Consider the following 16,293-nt stretch of genomic DNA (forward strand, 5'->3'; position numbering starts at 1 on the left):
ATCATTAAAAATGATATGAACTCTCTTGATATACAAGAATCAAACTTTTGTCTTGCAGGAGTGTTGGAGACCACAACAGCTGCTCCGAGTTCCTCACGTGAGTGATTGGTTAAGCAGGGATGTGAAGGGAATTGGAAATGTTTAATTTCACTCATTTTAAAGGGAGGTTCAAACCAAAGTATCCAACACTGAACTTATAATTTATAATTCATTGAAAAAGTTCGTCATTTAAAACTTGCCACATGTAATTCAAAGAAAGCTGACATTTTGTTTGGTTGTTCTGTAATATATTTAGCCTCGTATTTGGGATCCTCCACCTTCTCACGTGAAGTACGAGCCTCTAGATAATAAAATATGGTATTTAAAAACTGTAAGTTGACAATGTCTTTGCATTTTTGTTCAATGTACAATACTTGTTGAGGATAAATAGAACAATTTAAATGATTAGGTTTGTCATTGAATCAATAGTTCTTGGTTTAAGATGTGTGCACAGTTGCAAGTTTAGGATAACAATATTGGTACAAATTTCTATTTTCCTTTTCCAGAGCTTCCTGTGCGCCTTGTGGGTGGAGAAGATCGCTGTGAGGGCCGTGTAGAAGTATTCTACCGGGGCTCCTGGGGCACCGTCTGCGACGATTTTTGGGACAATAATGATGCACAGGTTGTCTGTCGCCAGCTCGATTGTGGGAGTCCAATGACTGCTGCATCACCTGTTGACTTTGGACAGGGACGAGGATCGATCTGGATGGACAACGTGTTTTGCAATGGAAGTGAGACGCATCTGTCTCAGTGTCGGCACAATGGTTGGGGAACTCACAACTGCGTTCACGATGAAGATGCAACAGTTCTTTGTGATGGACAAGGTGAGTTTTGTTGTTTTCTGTGTATTCTTGTCTTATAGCAATGGTGGCAATTTCTCAAGGTATTGATAATGGGAATGTTCATGCTTGAAATCAGAGGCTCTTAAATCGACATAAATTTCAAACTGGTACAACAGCAAAGGTACGAGTTTGTTTGTAATTTTCATGCAAATATTGAAGCTCATTGAAATCTGAACAATACAGGACGTAACTTTTATTTATGTTCACTGAGGTGTTTTTGGAATAAGTAGACACATACATGTATGATAAAAATGTGTAACCTGGAAAGGTTATGTCACTGCAGGTAATTAAATTTGCACAATATGCAAGTCCAGTTTGCTTTGTGCAGTAGAAAAGTGGAAAGTTCAATCATTCAGCTTTCATTTGAAGAACATTGATGATATCCAAAGTACATTGTTGGGTTAATAATGGGGATTTATTGCCGTACTTTGTATCTGCGAGGATGTTGACCAATGATGATGGTGAGCTTTTTATTGCAAAAGCTAGGGCTCTGTTAATTCAAAAAATAAACCAAGCTGAGGAGGAAATAATTGTCGCCATATTCGAAGGATTTTTTTTCCACATCCAGCGAAACATCTTTGATTTTTATCATGGATTGATTGTTTAAAATTATTTTAATAAAAACCGCATTTGAGAGCTTATGCAACCTCGTGAGCTATTCCATATTGTCACATTTCACATAATGCAGTTCACTTTTGATGAGTCCAGAAACTACCTTCAGGAATTCTAGCAAATAATTGAGGCCTCACCAGAGTCGTGTTCAGATCATAACACGACGCGTGAAGACAAGACCAAGCAAAACTCACTCAACCATTGCCAGTAGTGTCTAACAAGACTGGCTGTGACATTAGAAAATAGCTTAGAAAACTACACAGCATTTGGCAGAGCTGTAATCTACATGGACTCTTCCATTTAATATTGTCGTGCAACTCCGGTTAACATGTGAGTCGCGGATAGCCTAAAAGGTCTTATTCGGAGGCAACTACCCAAACACGGATTGTACTTTATGTCGCACGGGAGGAAGAAGGAAAATGGAGGCGGCGGAAGCGCTTACCTTCTGCACGCCGGCACAGCTTCGATCCTGCAACCGAAATTAACTCGACATGGACACCAAATTCAATGTACAAAAATAAAGATTTATTCCAGACCCGATTCAATAAAATGCGACGATAATCAAATAATGGTCTAAATTGGGACGTCCCCACACGACAGATCTCAACGCACAGATTAGGGAAAAGATTACCAAAATAACACGTCTCATCGTGTAAGGGGGGAACGCATAGCTCGGTCTTATCTGTCTCTGGTCGTCTTCCATGTAACACGGCCCCGCTCGGCCGCCACCAGGCCTCGCTCCAAGCTCCGATCCACTCGCCGCCCACGAGGTCCGTGCACCAGCACCACGCGTCCAACATAGGCCAGCGAGCTCCACACTAGGTCGACCCTCAACTCGAGCATGAACACAGAACGACTAAGAACGGCAAAAAGGGGAAGAGAGCGTGAGTCCACTGCACGCCATGTGCCGCTTTGAGCCAAGTTCACGAAGCAACTCTCACAATTCTCTCCCTGTCCAAACTCCACTGCTGGCCAACTCCTCTGCTTGCCAACTCACTCACTCCACTGCGTCTCAAGACTCACTCCAGAATCAACTGCCCTGAACCAACTGCCGTGCTACTACCTGAACCAACTGCCGCGCACCAACTCACTCAACTGCCGCGCAACTGCCCTCACTCCATGAAAGTCCTCCCGCCCCTCATGTCACTCCACGGCGGTGACGTCAGCCTTGGCACGCCACCCAAACAGTGGCCTCCACCGAATCACAGGCCTGTGGTGTGGTCATATCACATGGCACTCTATCTGGTTAGGCCCGTCGGAGGTGCAAATGGCGGCGGCCATTATCGGCGGTGTCTCGGCCTGGTTTCCTTTCGAAGCATGTCAGGGGAGGGCATTATTTAATGTTGTACTAGGGACCTATCTATGGTGTCTACAGGGTATGTGTGCCAAAAGGGACAAAGGTTTGGCTAACCAGGTGAGGACACACAGGGGCGCTACTCTTTAATCCCTAACTCACTTAAAACACAAACCTCCTGGTAGGTTCACAAGTATACATCTTAACCCGACAAACGCCTACACATACTAACTTGAAGGTACATAGTGGGTTCTAGCTATCGCGACATATCGAAGCATGTTACCTATTCAGATCTAGCTGCTCTACATATTGCTCTACCCCCCTCCCCCACCCTCCTTGACGTAACAATATTCTGCAGTGCCTTTTGAAAAGAGAAAGCCATTGCGTACTGGTTTATTGGGGAAATTTAAATCTCTGTCCTAATCTCCGGGGGTAGGCATGGAAGGGGGGCGGGGAGGGGGAAGGGGAGAAGTGCATCAGTAGCTGAGCCACGTCCCCTGGAATGAACAAAACCTGAAGATCTTTGCTGCGAATCAATCATTTGATCAACCTAACTGGTGCTTGAGTTTTTTGTAGTTTAATAATCGTCTTTAAAATCGAACTTTAGAATCGAAAAAGTTTTGTCTTTTTCCACCCATCTCAATGCAGATGAGAATATTGCGTTGTCCTGCCAAAAAGATCACATGGAAATCTCCATCCGTGGTGCTTATGTCGACCACCTGGGTTACACTGGATATAACATCCACCTGAATGACCAGTCTTGTGTAGGACAGCGTTTGGGTCGGAATCTCCACCTTCAAACACCTCTAAATAGCTGTGGTACTACCAGTGAGGTAAGCCCATGAGTCATTGCTGCAGGAGGAGAATCTAATCTTTCATCGCATCTCTTACATATAACTTGCTGTATCTACTGATAAGAGAATCTTGAAATCAGGTAAGAAAGATACTGTCCATGGTAATACAAAAACAATTCAGGTTTTAATCGATTAAAACCACAGCATATGAAAGCTCATAACTATATTTAAAAAAAAAGGTGTGCTGTGTTTGACAAACGGTATTTTTTTTTCACAAATTTCTTTTTCTTTCTTCCTTTCTTCAACCAGAACAATGGCCATGAAGTGGTTCACAAGAATATTGTGTGGGCCAGAAAGGAGCACAGGATTATCCGCTTACCTGTGCACTGTGTTTGTGATGGACAAGGTGTAATGAATGCAGTGCTGGGTCTATTAACGGAGTATCCATCTCCAAATATGATGGAATACATGCTGGGAAGGAACTAGGAATGGTAATGATCATCAATTCCCTTTGGTTAGAAAAATAATTTTTAGCCGTGTCGCAGATGCTGCTAATAGAGTGCCCTCTGCTGTTGTTGTTGTTCTTCTTGTTGTTGTTCTGCTTCTTCTTCTTCTTCTTCTTCTTGTTCTTGTAGAGAAGACAAAACCTCAAAGCTCCACCCATTTTGGGAGAGGCTTCATATAAACAAATATCCACCATTTTATTAACTCGCATAGCTTTGAGGCCTGTTTTGTAGGCCCGTGGTGTCTTCCTCTCTCACACAGTTTTATTTCAAATCAAATTCGATATATCATTTCATTTTTCACAGTCGCTAACATAGTTTTAGACTCGGTTGAAAAAAAACGGGAAGAAAATCCGATGAAAGTTGCCCTTTATAGAACGAAATGAATTCTCAAAGGCCTGTAACTTTAAGTCCATTGAGATTTTTTTTTTTTAATCGCGGCATGGTCAGTCATACACCGCCCGAAATAACAGACGGGAAAATGCCGAGATATATATATTTTGTTTAAATCGCGGCATGGTCAGTCATACACCGCCCAAAATAACAGACGGGAAAATGCCGAGATATATTAAAAATTCGTCCATTTGATGACAATCGTCACGATGAAATATTTAATTTATACGTCGTCACAATAATGTGGAGAGAGGAGCATAGCTTGGTTCACGTGTCGCCACATACGGGAAATTCCCGAGATATATTTTTTTTAAATCGCGGCATGGTCAGTCATACACCGCCTGAAATAACAGACGGGAAAATGCCGAGATATATAAAAAATTCGTCCATTTGATGACAATCGTCACGATGAAATATTTAATTTATACGTCGTCACAATAATGTGGAGAGAGGAGCATAGCTTCGTTCACGTGTCGCCACACACGGGAAATTGCCGAGATATATATATTTTTAAATCGCAGCATGGTCAGTCATACACCGCCTGAAATAACAGACGGGAAAATGCCGAGATATATTAAAAATTCGTCGCCACACACGGGAAATTGCCGAGATATATTTTCACTTTGCACAAAAATAACATCAAGTAATCGAATCAATAGGAATGTCCTGTGCCTATAACATCGACGTTATAGGCACAGCTGCATCTAGGCATTGTGAAACATCGACGCGGCTTTTGTTTTGATTAAAACTTTTTGTACTTGTTAATCAACAAATGCAAACTAAACTTGAATTTCAAAATACGAAGTTTGATCACGATTGAAATCTGCACTTTGCATCTTACGTTTAAGAAAAATAGAGGATCAAAACGCTCCTGAAGCACACCTGGTTAGTTGCCAAAATTGGATAGGTGACAGATTGAACAGTTTAAAAATAAGGACTGGATTTAGAATACATATTGTTGCGGTTCTGAGAATGTACATATATTGTGGAGCGATGCTCTCACGATAAAGCCGGACAAAATGGAAGACACCAGGAACGAAGTTTCACTGAGCTATTTATTTCTACCTCAACTCAAAAGCACTGAAAAGCCCGATAGAACGGGCGGCAATTTATAACCAAAGTTCACCACACAAAAGCCACGCCTATGCAAATCGGTAAGCCACGCCTCTCAACGGGGCGTGGTATGCAAATCAAGTGTCCGCCCGGGCAAGGCAAGTCCGGACGAGCCCGGGCAAGTGACCGCCCGCCGGTTACGTCATCGGCCGGTGCAAGGGGATTGTGTAATGCTTCTGGTAACCGCTACATGCACCTCCCCAGAATTAACTTACACCGGGAGAGTCAGTTTGATGGGGGTCTTGATGACCCGGCCGAAACGACCCCTGGCGATTCGTGTGGGGGTGGTAGGTGGCGTGGCGGTGGATGTTCGGGCGGGGGGCTTGGTTGACGGGGGACGGCCCCGCCGTGGAGGAAGGGCCAACCGTGGAGGTTGGTCGAGGTCCAAGTGGGCCGGCTTGAGGCGGTCCACGGAGATGTGGTCCAGTTTGCCGCCGATGTCCACAATGAACGACTTGTCGTCCCTCTTCAGGACCCGGAAAGGTCCATCGTACGGTGGCCGGAGCGGTCACCAGTGTGCGTCGTTCCGGATGAAAACGTTCTCCGCAGTGCGAAGTGCTGGGGGGACGTGGGGTTGGGGGCAGCCGTGATGGGACGTGGGCACGGGGGCAAACCTCCTGGCGGCCTCCTGGAGGACCGAGTGTTGGCGAGCCGTGGACCAGGGGCCGGTGGCGTCGGGGATGAACTCGCCCGGCACGCGCAGTGGCTGGCCGTAGACCAGCTCGGCGGTGGAAGCCTGGAGGTCCTCTTTAGGGGCCGTTCGGAGGCCCAATAGGACCCACGGGAGCCTGTCAGCCCAACCGTCGTCCTGGAGGCTGGCCCTGAGAGCGGTCTTCATCGAGCGGTGGAACCGCTCGCACAAGCCGTTGGCTTGGGGGTGGTAGGCCGTGGTGTGGTGTAGCTTGAACCCCAAGGCCTTGGCGACCGCGCCCCAGAGCTCAGAGGTGAATTGCGGGCCTCTGTGGAAGGAGATGTCCGAGGGGGCACCGAAACGGGCAATCCAGGTGCCAATGAAGGCCTGCGCCACATCGGCGGATGTTGTTGATGCCAGCGGGATTGCCTCCGGCCACCTGGTGGTCCTGTCCACCATTGTGAGGAGGTGGGTGAAGCCCCGCGAGGAGGGAAGGGGTCCCACCAGGTCCACATTGACGTGGTCAAAGCGCCACGCGGGCACGTCGAATGGTGCCAACGGGGCATGGGTGTGCCGGTGGACCTTTGCGCACTGGCAAACGACACAGGCATTGGCCCAGTCGCGGACCTCCTTACGGAGCCCGTGCCAGACGAATTTTGCTGCCACGAGCTTCTGCGACGCTTTCCGGCCCGGGTGGGAAAGGCCGTGCGGGCGTCAAAAATGTGCCGCTGCCATCCGGTGGGCACGATGGGGCGAGGTTGGCCCAGGGAAACATCGCACAGGAGAACAGTGCCTGTGTCCTCGAAGGGGACGTCGGCCAACCACAGGCCTGTGTCCGCTGTCCGGAGGGCTTGCACCATGGGGTCAGCGGTCTGGTCGGCCGCCATGCGGGCGAAGTCCACACCGAGGTGGACGGCGTTCGCGCTGGACCGGGAGAGGCAATCGGCCACAGCGTTGTCCTTGCCCGCGGCGTGCCGGATGTCCGTCGTAAATTCGGACACGGTGGAGATGTGGTGCTGCTGGCGGGCCGACCACAGCTCTGCAACCTTGGCCATGGCGAAGACCAGGGCTTTGTGGTCCACAAACGCCGTGAATTGGGGGCCCTCTAAAAGATGGCGGAAGTGGCGAACGACCAGGTAAATGCCGAGGAACTCGCGGTCGAAAGCGCTATATTTGCGCTCATTAGGGCGAAGCTGTCGGCTGAAAAAGGCCAGCGGTTGCCAAGCCCCGTTCACCCACTGTTCATGCACGGCACCCACCGCATAGTCGGAAGCGTCCGTGGTGAGGGCGATGGGTGCGTCGAGCGCCGGGTGCGCCAGCATGGTTGCATTGGCGAGGGCCAGCTTAGCGCCCGTGAACGCCTCGTCCATCTCTTTGGTCCAGGCGACGTCATGCTTGGCCGGCTTGCCCCGGAGGGCTTCGTACAGGGGGTGCATGAGTTGGGCGGCGCGAGGTACGAACCGGTGGTAGAAATTTACCATTCCCAAAAATTCCTGTAGGGCCTTGATGGAGCGGGGGCGCGGGAAAATTGTGACTGCCTCCACCTTGGTCGGCAGCGGAACTGCCCCGCGCTTCGTGATGCGGTGCCCCTAGAGGTCGACGGCCGTTACGCCAAACTGGCATTTTGCCGGGTTGATGATGAGGCCATGCTGGCCGAGGCGCTCAAAAAGCGTGCGCAGGTGGATGAGGTGCTCCGCCCGGGAAGTGCTGGCGACGAGAATGTCGTCCAAGAAGACGAAAAGGAAGGTGAGGTCGCGCAGCACGCTGTGCATCAGCCATTGGAAGGCCTGGGCCACGTTCTTAAGGCCGAACGGCATGCGAAGGAACTCGAAGAGGCCAAAAGGTGTAATTACCGCCGTCTTCGGCACGTCGGCCGGCCAGACGGATACCTGGTGGTAGCCCCGAATGAGGTCGACCTTGGAAAAGATCACCCACCCCGCCAAACAGGCGGAGAAGTCCTGTATATGTGGTATCGGGTACCGGTCGGGGGTGGTGGCGTCATTGAGACGGCGGTAATCGCCGCATGGTCGCCATCCGCCACCCGGTTTGGGCACGATGTGCAGGGGCGAGGCCCACGCGCTATTCGAGCGCCGCACAATGCCCAATCGCTCCAGCACGTCGAAAGCCGCCTTCGCCACGGCGAGTTTGGTCGGGTCGAGGTGACGAGCCCTGGCATAGACCGGTGGACCTGTGGTCGGGATGTGGTGTTCGACGCCGTGTTTGACGGCGACGGCCAAAAACGTTGGCTGCGTGAGGGAGGGAAACTCGGCGAGTAGGCGGGTGAAATCGTCCGCGGCCGGGAGAGCGCAGGCTAGCTTGGTTGGTGCGGAGCCGCTCAATGAGCAAGCGAGCGAGCTGAAGGTCTCCGCGTTGATGAGCCGATGCCATGTGACGTCAACCAAAAGCCCATGCACACAAAGAAAATCTGCACCAAGCAAGGCCATGGGTACGTTCGCTGTGATGAAGTCCCACCTGAAGCGCTGGCCCCCGAAGCAGAATGCGATGCTGCGCAAACCGAAGGTGCGGATGGAGGAGCCGTTTGCGGCGACCAAGATGGGGCCGCAAAGCGCGGCCTGTTTGTCCTGCACCGAGGCGGGTATCACGCTCAGCTGAGCGCCGGTGTCGCACAAAAAACGCCGCCCGGATGCTGTGTCCGTAATAAACAGAAGGCTGCCTGAATGGCCGACGCTCATGGCAGGCAGCGAGCGCCGGCCTTGTCATTTCCCGACCTCCCGAGAGTGCACGGTGGGCGGCACGTTCTGGCCTTCTGCCTGAACCTGGCGTGGTTGTAGCACATGGTCCGCTCTGGTGGAGGCTCCGGCGGTCGCGTCGGGTTCGGTCGACGGGGCGTCGCGGCGGCTGCTGCCACCAATGGCGCTAACTCGGCCGGTGGTGGCGCCGGTCATGGCGCGGGCGTTGCCTCGGTCGGCCCATGGTTCCAGGCGGCCGCTCCGACATGTCACCTGGCCGAGAAAAATTTATCGGCCTCCTTGGCCAGGGCGCGAGGGTCCGTGATGGGCGAATTAGCCAAAGCTAATCGTACCTGCCCGGGTAGCTGCCGGAGGAACAGCTCGCGGAAGAGGAAATCTGGGCTGTGGTCGCCGAGTAGAGAAAGCATGTGGTCCATGCGTTCGGATGGACGGGCCTCACCCAGCTCCGGGAGGTCGAGCAGTTGTCGCGCACGTTCGGTCTCCGTGAGTCCAAACGCACCGAGGAGTAGGCCTTTGAGCGCGCCGTATTTGTCGGCGTTCGGCGGTTTCTGTAGGAAGCTCAGGACCCGGGCGGCAGTGGAGACGTTGAGCGCGGAGACCACATGGTGGTAGCGCGTCGTGTCCTCCGTAATGTTCCGCAGGGCGAATTGAGAAGCCGCTTGGGCGAACCAGATGGCTGCGTGCGATTCCCAAAAGCCAGGGAGTTTCAAAGCTACAGATGACTCCATCGCCGTGTTCCTGAAAAGGGGTCACCAATTGTGGAGCTATGCTCTCACGATAAAGCCGGACAAAATGGACGACACCAGGGACGAAGTTTCACTGAGCTATTTATTTCTAGCTCAACTCAAAAGAACTGAAAAGCCTGATAGAACGGGCGGCAATTTATAACCAAAGTTCACCACACAAAAGCCACGCCTCTCATGTGGGGCATGGTATGCAAATCGGTAAGCCACGCCTCTCAACGGGGCGTGGTATGCAAACCAAGTGTCCGCCCGGGCAAGGCAAGTCCGGGCAAGTCCGGACGAGCCCGGGCAAGTGACCGCCCGCCGGTTACGTCATCGGCCGGTGCTAGGGGATTGTGTAATGCTTCCGGTAACCGCTACAATATGATCAATAAAGATTAAACATTTGCCCCCATAGTTAGTCCACATGCAACACGTAGGCCACCTTTAAACATTAGTTATGTCATAGTATATGTGAGAATAAGGCCATTTCCAATAGTGATACCTGCGTTGTGTAAGAAATAAATAAGCTTAGGTCCCTTTCATTTTGCAGCCGCCCTTCAATTCCACCAATGCTATATATAGGCAAACTCGATCCCGCGCCCTGATTCGGCTAATCCACCTCCTTTGCCGGCAGCGTTAGCTGCCAGTTGCTCGCTCCACCTAGTCGGGTGGCCACGAGTTAGGCCTGGAAAAGGCGCGGAGCGCGAGGTCGGGGTGTGGCCACGTCAAGCAGCATGTCAAGGGCGGAGCCGGTGAGAGCCAACAACCAACCAGGGCTCGGGTGGAATGACGTGAGGGGCATGGTAGAGCGGTGGCTGGCAAATTCCAGAGGGTTCACTGGGCAGCGCTATAAAAACAGGCGCACAAAGCCTTCGCAAGGACTATTGGGAGAGGTGCTTTGTTGGAAGGACTTGAACGAAGGACTGGCTGGCGTTAAGAGTTATAAGCAAGGACTTGCTGGGAAAGCGCATTAAGGACTCGCATCAGTGGCGCATTGGAGAGGACTTCGGAGGGAAAGGCACTTTGGATTGAACTGTTAAGTTAAGTAACTTAAGTAACTTTTCACAATTGTGTTTTTGTCGAAACTGTATCTTTCTTTCGGTGTGTGTAACTATTGGTGTGTCTTTAATAGTATTCTTGGTGTTGGTTTTTCATACCTGTGTACAGAATCGTCGGTTAGTTCGTGTCGCGTATTCTGAGGCCTAGTGTAGTACTAGTAGGCTACCATGTCTGACCTTGGCTTGAGGCTTTGTTTCTGTCTCAGCGGTTCTTCGATTGCGCTCGCAATTACTTTCGGTCTATTTTTCACGTTTCACGTTCGGTCTCTCTCTCTATTTTCATCTCAACTCAAAAAAAATAAAAAAAAATAAAAAAAATATTCCCTTCTCTGTTCTTATCCGTTGTTCGTTCTTATTTGTTCGTTCGTTCTTTGACCACGTTGTTCGTGATCATGTGTTCACGTCGTTAAAAAATGTTTCAACTGTCCCCTGAAGAACTGTATTCTGTCATATACTATAACACCTTTTTCTTCTTCTTCTATAAAAGGATGCTTTCGACTTGCTCACCAAATCTATTCATTCCAAAAAAAAATTATATCTCTTACAGTTACAGTGCCTCTTTCATACATTCCCTAAACTCTCCAGAACTCTACCCATCCTTCAGCGTCCTCAAACGTATTTTTGACTCGAAGGTCTCAATAAACTCATTTTGCAATAAATGTTAGTTTCCCATTAATCGTACATTTTTCAAAATCCAATCTCACCCCTCCCCTCCAAATCTTCCCCATCACCCCTTCCCTCCAAAACTTCCCCATCACCCCTTCCCTCAAAAACTTCCCCATCACCCCCTCCCCTTCAAAACTTGCCCATCACCCCTCCCCTCCAAATCCACCCCATTGCCCTTCCCCTACAAATCTTCCCCATCACTCATCTCTTTCAAATATTCCCCCTTGCCCCTCCCCTCCAAATCTTCCCCATCACCCATCCCTTTCAAATCTCCCCCCTTGCCCCTCCCCTCCAAATCTTCCCCATCACCCCTTCCCTCCAAAACTTCCCCATCACCCCTCCCCTCCAAAACTTCCCCATCACCCCTCCCCTCTAAATCTACCCCCTTGCCCCTCCCCTCTAAATCATCCCCATCACCCATCTCTTTCAAATCTTCCCCCTTGCCCCTCCCCTCCAAATCTTCCCCATCACCCATCCCTTTCAGATCTCCCCCCTTGCACCTTCCCTCCTAAACTCCCCCCACGCCCCTCCCCTCCGAGACTCTCCCTCACTCCTCCCCTCCTAGACTCCACTCTCACCCCTCCTCCTCAAAGCGTCCTCCCCGCTTCTTCCCCCTTCCAACTTTCACCTTCATCTCCCTCAACCTTCTGCCTCACTCTTCCCCCTCCTCAAATAACACCTCACTGCGCCTCACCCAATCACCATCAAACCTTTTGTCCGCCCCATTCTTCCCTTTCTCCAAGCTATTCTGAAATCTCTGACACACCTTCAACAGCTCTCCCTACCTCTTCCTCCTCTTCCACAACTTACCCTACCGCCCCCCCCCCCTGTTCTGTATCCGATGCTCCCCCTTCCTCTTCTTTAACTGTATGGACCTCAAACATCCGGGGCCTTCGCTCAAACTTGACTGATCTCTCCATACAGGTTGCTTCTGACAAACCAGACGTGATCTGCTTAACAGAAACTTTCCTCCTTCATGATGCCTCTGATTCCTTGGTATCTCTCCCAGGTTACTCCCTCCTCCGGTATGATAGACCTGAGCCTCGTCCTGGAGGGGGGGGGGGGGGGGGAAGGGGGGGGGGGTTGCTATCTTTATAAAAAAACTCTCTTCCTCACTCGCCCTGCACTGCCCTCTCTCCACTTCACCCCCAGGAATACCTTTGGCTACGGCTTCCCCTTCGCTCCCACCTTTTGTTCATATGTGTGTTGTACCATCCACCAAACAGTGATGACTCCATCTACATCTCGCTGTCTGATAATATGGACCAACTTCTATCTACCCATCCCAACTCTCTCTTCCTCATATGTGGTGATTTCAATTGTCACCATGCCAGTTGGCTGGGTGTGGGTACTGCTCTCACCAGCCATGGCTCTTCAGCAAAGGACTTCTGTGACTCACTGGGACTGACACAATCTGTCAATTTCCCGACCCGGATCTCAGTCAACGGAGCATCTTCTCTTCTGGACTTGGTTATGACTAACTTCCCTGAAAATGTCTGCTGCTCTTCTGCTCCAATTGGCTCATCTGATCATGTGCTTGTTAAAGTGGACATCTCTCTGACCATTCTCAGAGAGCCTCCTCAGCGTCGACGAGTCTGGCATTTCACTCAGGCCAACTGGCACGGTCTTCATGCAGCCATCAATCATCTGGACTGATCTCCCATCTCTACCGCCTCTGACATCAACTCATCCTGGGAATTCTTCCAAAGTAAATTGCTCTCTCTCATGCACAGATTTATCCCATCTCGTCTTCAGTTGTCACACCCTTCCTCCCGTCCATGGTACATGGAATCTTGTGGTGAGGCTATTGCCCAGAAACAACTTGCTTTCGTCTCCTGGAAAGCAAATCCAATGGAAGGAAATCTCATTTCCTTTCACAAAGCCCGCAACAAGTGTGTGTCCACCCTCAGGAGAGCCAGGAAACAATATCTCTCCGTTCTCAGGACAGAACTCTCTTATCTGTCTCCCTGTTCCAAATCCTGGTGGCATCTGATCAAATCTGTTTCTGGTGTTTGTTCCCCCTCCATCCCCTCCCTCACCTCAAACGGCCACACGGTTGACTCCGCACGTGAAAAAGCTGAATGCCTCAACTCTGTGTTTGTCTCTAAATATTGTGTCCCAAACCCATCCCTCTCTGTACCCACAGTACCCAGTCGTACCCAGCTGCTCCTGGACTCTGTGTCCTTTCCTCCTGACAAGGTGGAAAAGTTTCTGTCGACCTGACGGCATCAGCCCACGGGTCCTAAAATCCTGTTCTTCCGCTCTTTCACTACCTCTCTGTTCTCTTCACCCTCTCTTTTGCTCAAGGTCATCTGCTTGGAAATCTTGTGTGGGGGGATTTGTGTGGGGGGATTTTGTGGGGGGATTTGTGTGGGGGGATTTGTGTGGGGGGATTTGTGTGGGGGGATTTGTGTGGGGGGATTTGTTTCGGGGGATTTGTGTGGGGGGATTTGTGTCGGGGGATTTGTGTCGGGGGATTTGTGTCGGGGGATTTGTGTTGGGGGATTTGTGTCGGGACTTCGCACTCCAAGGGCCTCTCACTCACTCACCGCAGGCAGGTTGGTGGTCTTTCCGTCTTCTACCGACTCCTCTCTGGCCTTGCCCCCCCAGCTCTCTCTGGGCTCTGTTCCGCAAATATTCCTACAGGTCGCACAAGATCTGCCTGCAACCCTCTTATGGTTAAACTGCCAAAATCAAGACTCTCTGCTCACCTTCACTCCTTCATTCCTCTTTTCTCCTGCCTCTGGAACAAACTCCCTCACTCTCTTCAATCCCACTCCACCCTCCAGGTCTTTAAAACAGCTGTTCACCACCATCTCTTATCTTCCCCCATCCAAAACCTTGATCTTTTCTACCCCCGCTAATTTCACCCCAATTCCACTTTTTTGAAATACCAACTTCTGTCCTGGAAGTCCTTGGTGTCCTTGTGTTTTATACTTCTCCCACTCCCCCCCCCCCCTTCCCACGCCTCCTCCCCCCAAGCCCTCTCCCTCCCACACATCGCCCTGCTCTTAAATGTTGTGTGCTCTCAAGTGTTTGTGTGCTTCCCCTTCTCTTGTCTTCCGCTCCATCTTTTTATATATTTTGTTTGTCTGGTTGATTTGTTTGTGAAGTAAATGTCAGCTCTTTCACGAGCCTCGATTCAGTATACAAAAAAAAAAAAAAAAAAAAGAACTCCCATGTCCCGATATATACTGACCTTTACAAAAGTAACAAAATACATGATCACATCTGGTTTCATAATAACAACATATATTATCCCATTTATATTTATTTTACAGGTGATGAGGAAAACCGTGGAAGCTTTATCAAGAATTCTGGGAATAAACAATTTTGGTGTTTTCATCACTTTAATGAAATGATGTTTTTGCTTAATTTGTGCAAAATAATGCTTCCATTGGTACAATTTGCTTCCATTGGTACAATTTGCTTCTGTTGGTACAATTTGCTTCCATTGGTACAATTTGCTTCCATTGGTACAATTTGCTTCCATTGGTACAATTTGCTTCTATTGGTACAATTTGCTTCCATTGGTTATGACTAAAAATATGAAATTCTACAATTCCTTTGTACTGTATAATTGGATATTGTCAATAATCCACCAAGAATGTGATTTAATCAACAGATAAAATATATGGGTTTGATTGAACCCTTTTATTCATGAAATATTTTCTCAAATGGTCTTTGACTTGCTCTGTTGTGAAAAATATTTAAAAATAAATAAATAAACATGAAGTCCTCTTTCATTGTCATTGAATTATAGGGTAATCTGAACACTGTATGATTTAAAATAGCGTGTGCTTGTGCACTTGTGCATGCGTGTGTGCATGCATATGTGTGCGTGGAAGCGCATTGTCACGTGAACAGCTCCCACTGAAAAGTGCGCTTTCACTATCTAGGCAGCTACTGACCGAGCTTGAGCTATCACGCCACAGATTAACCCATCAATCTGCAGGTTGTGTGAATCGACGCCCTAGTGGCGGACATCGGTCATAGTCGGTGAGTATTATAGCATGTGGGTTCCAAACTCAGCACTATCAATACTTTAATCCTCCAAGAATGTCAATCAAACCGAAACCATTGGCGTGGCAAAAAGGCATGACGACAAGGAACATCACGTCACTTTGCAGAAAGAAATACTTTATTACAGGCATGAGGATGAGGACCGAAATCCCGGACACAAAAATACCCAGTAAATGCAATTCTTGGGTAAAATGTCATGGGCATAGAAAAGGCCCCTTTATATAAGGTTATGTGCCATGTGGCAAAGTATAGAAAAGAAGGGACATTCCATTGCTTGTCGAAAATCCCAAACACTACAAAATAGGGGGCTTTCAAGAAATCTCGTGTGCATTCTGGAGTCCCCTTTTGTTCTGAGGAGGAACCAAGTAATGCTCTAGAAAAGTTCATATGTCCCTCTGTAAAAAGTTCATATGTCACTCTGTTCATATGTCGCTCTGCATTTTCAGTCCCTCTGTAAAAGCTGCATACAGAGAAACGATCCTTTATATAAAGGGAAGGATGCTTTGCACCTCCCTTTGATACTCAAAACAATAGATACTTATTCCACAAGGAATTAAACCCTCGGCAAGGAACCCACAAATACAACAGTCATTAGATGCAAACCAGGTAAGTGAGAAAAAAATGACACCGGGTGTAGAACCCCAGGGTAATGATGACAGTGATTGAGAGGGGGGTGGGGGGGGAGGGTGGGGTGAGGGTATATCAGATTTGGAGTTTGTGTGAGTGGCTGTACCAGACTGGACAATGTGCCAAACTGAGAGAGGCAGGCTCAGAAGAGCATAACTTTTCACCAGTAAGAGAGTGAAAAGTAAGCATGTTTGTATAGCAGCTCCCCTCTCCCTCCGAACTGATCGCCCTTGATGAATCACTGCGACACACTTAAATAGAT

General features: G+C 49.3%; 1 protein-coding gene across 1 annotated transcript in view; it reads left to right on the forward strand.

Annotated features, from left to right (window-relative positions):
- The window catches only part of LOC137430007 (scavenger receptor cysteine-rich domain-containing protein DMBT1-like), a 19,000-nt gene extending 3,877 nt beyond the window's left edge, over nucleotides 1-15,123 (forward strand). The window contains exons 3-7 of the mRNA XM_078769613.1: nucleotides 59-97; nucleotides 546-863; nucleotides 3,436-3,620; nucleotides 3,891-4,072; nucleotides 14,663-15,123. Of these exons, the coding sequence (XP_078625739.1) occupies nucleotides 59-97; nucleotides 546-863; nucleotides 3,436-3,620; nucleotides 3,891-4,067 (719 nt within the window). The 3' untranslated portion in view covers nucleotides 4,068-4,072; nucleotides 14,663-15,123. The remainder of the gene's footprint in view (nucleotides 1-58; nucleotides 98-545; nucleotides 864-3,435; nucleotides 3,621-3,890; nucleotides 4,073-14,662) is intronic.
- The last annotated feature ends 1,170 nt before the right edge of the window (nucleotides 15,124-16,293 follow it).

Source organism: Myxine glutinosa, unplaced genomic scaffold (assembly GCF_964187855.1).
Source record: "Myxine glutinosa unplaced genomic scaffold, kmMyxGlut1.1 SCAFFOLD_3434, whole genome shotgun sequence".
Classification (NCBI taxonomy): domain Eukaryota; kingdom Metazoa; phylum Chordata; class Myxini; order Myxiniformes; family Myxinidae; genus Myxine; species Myxine glutinosa.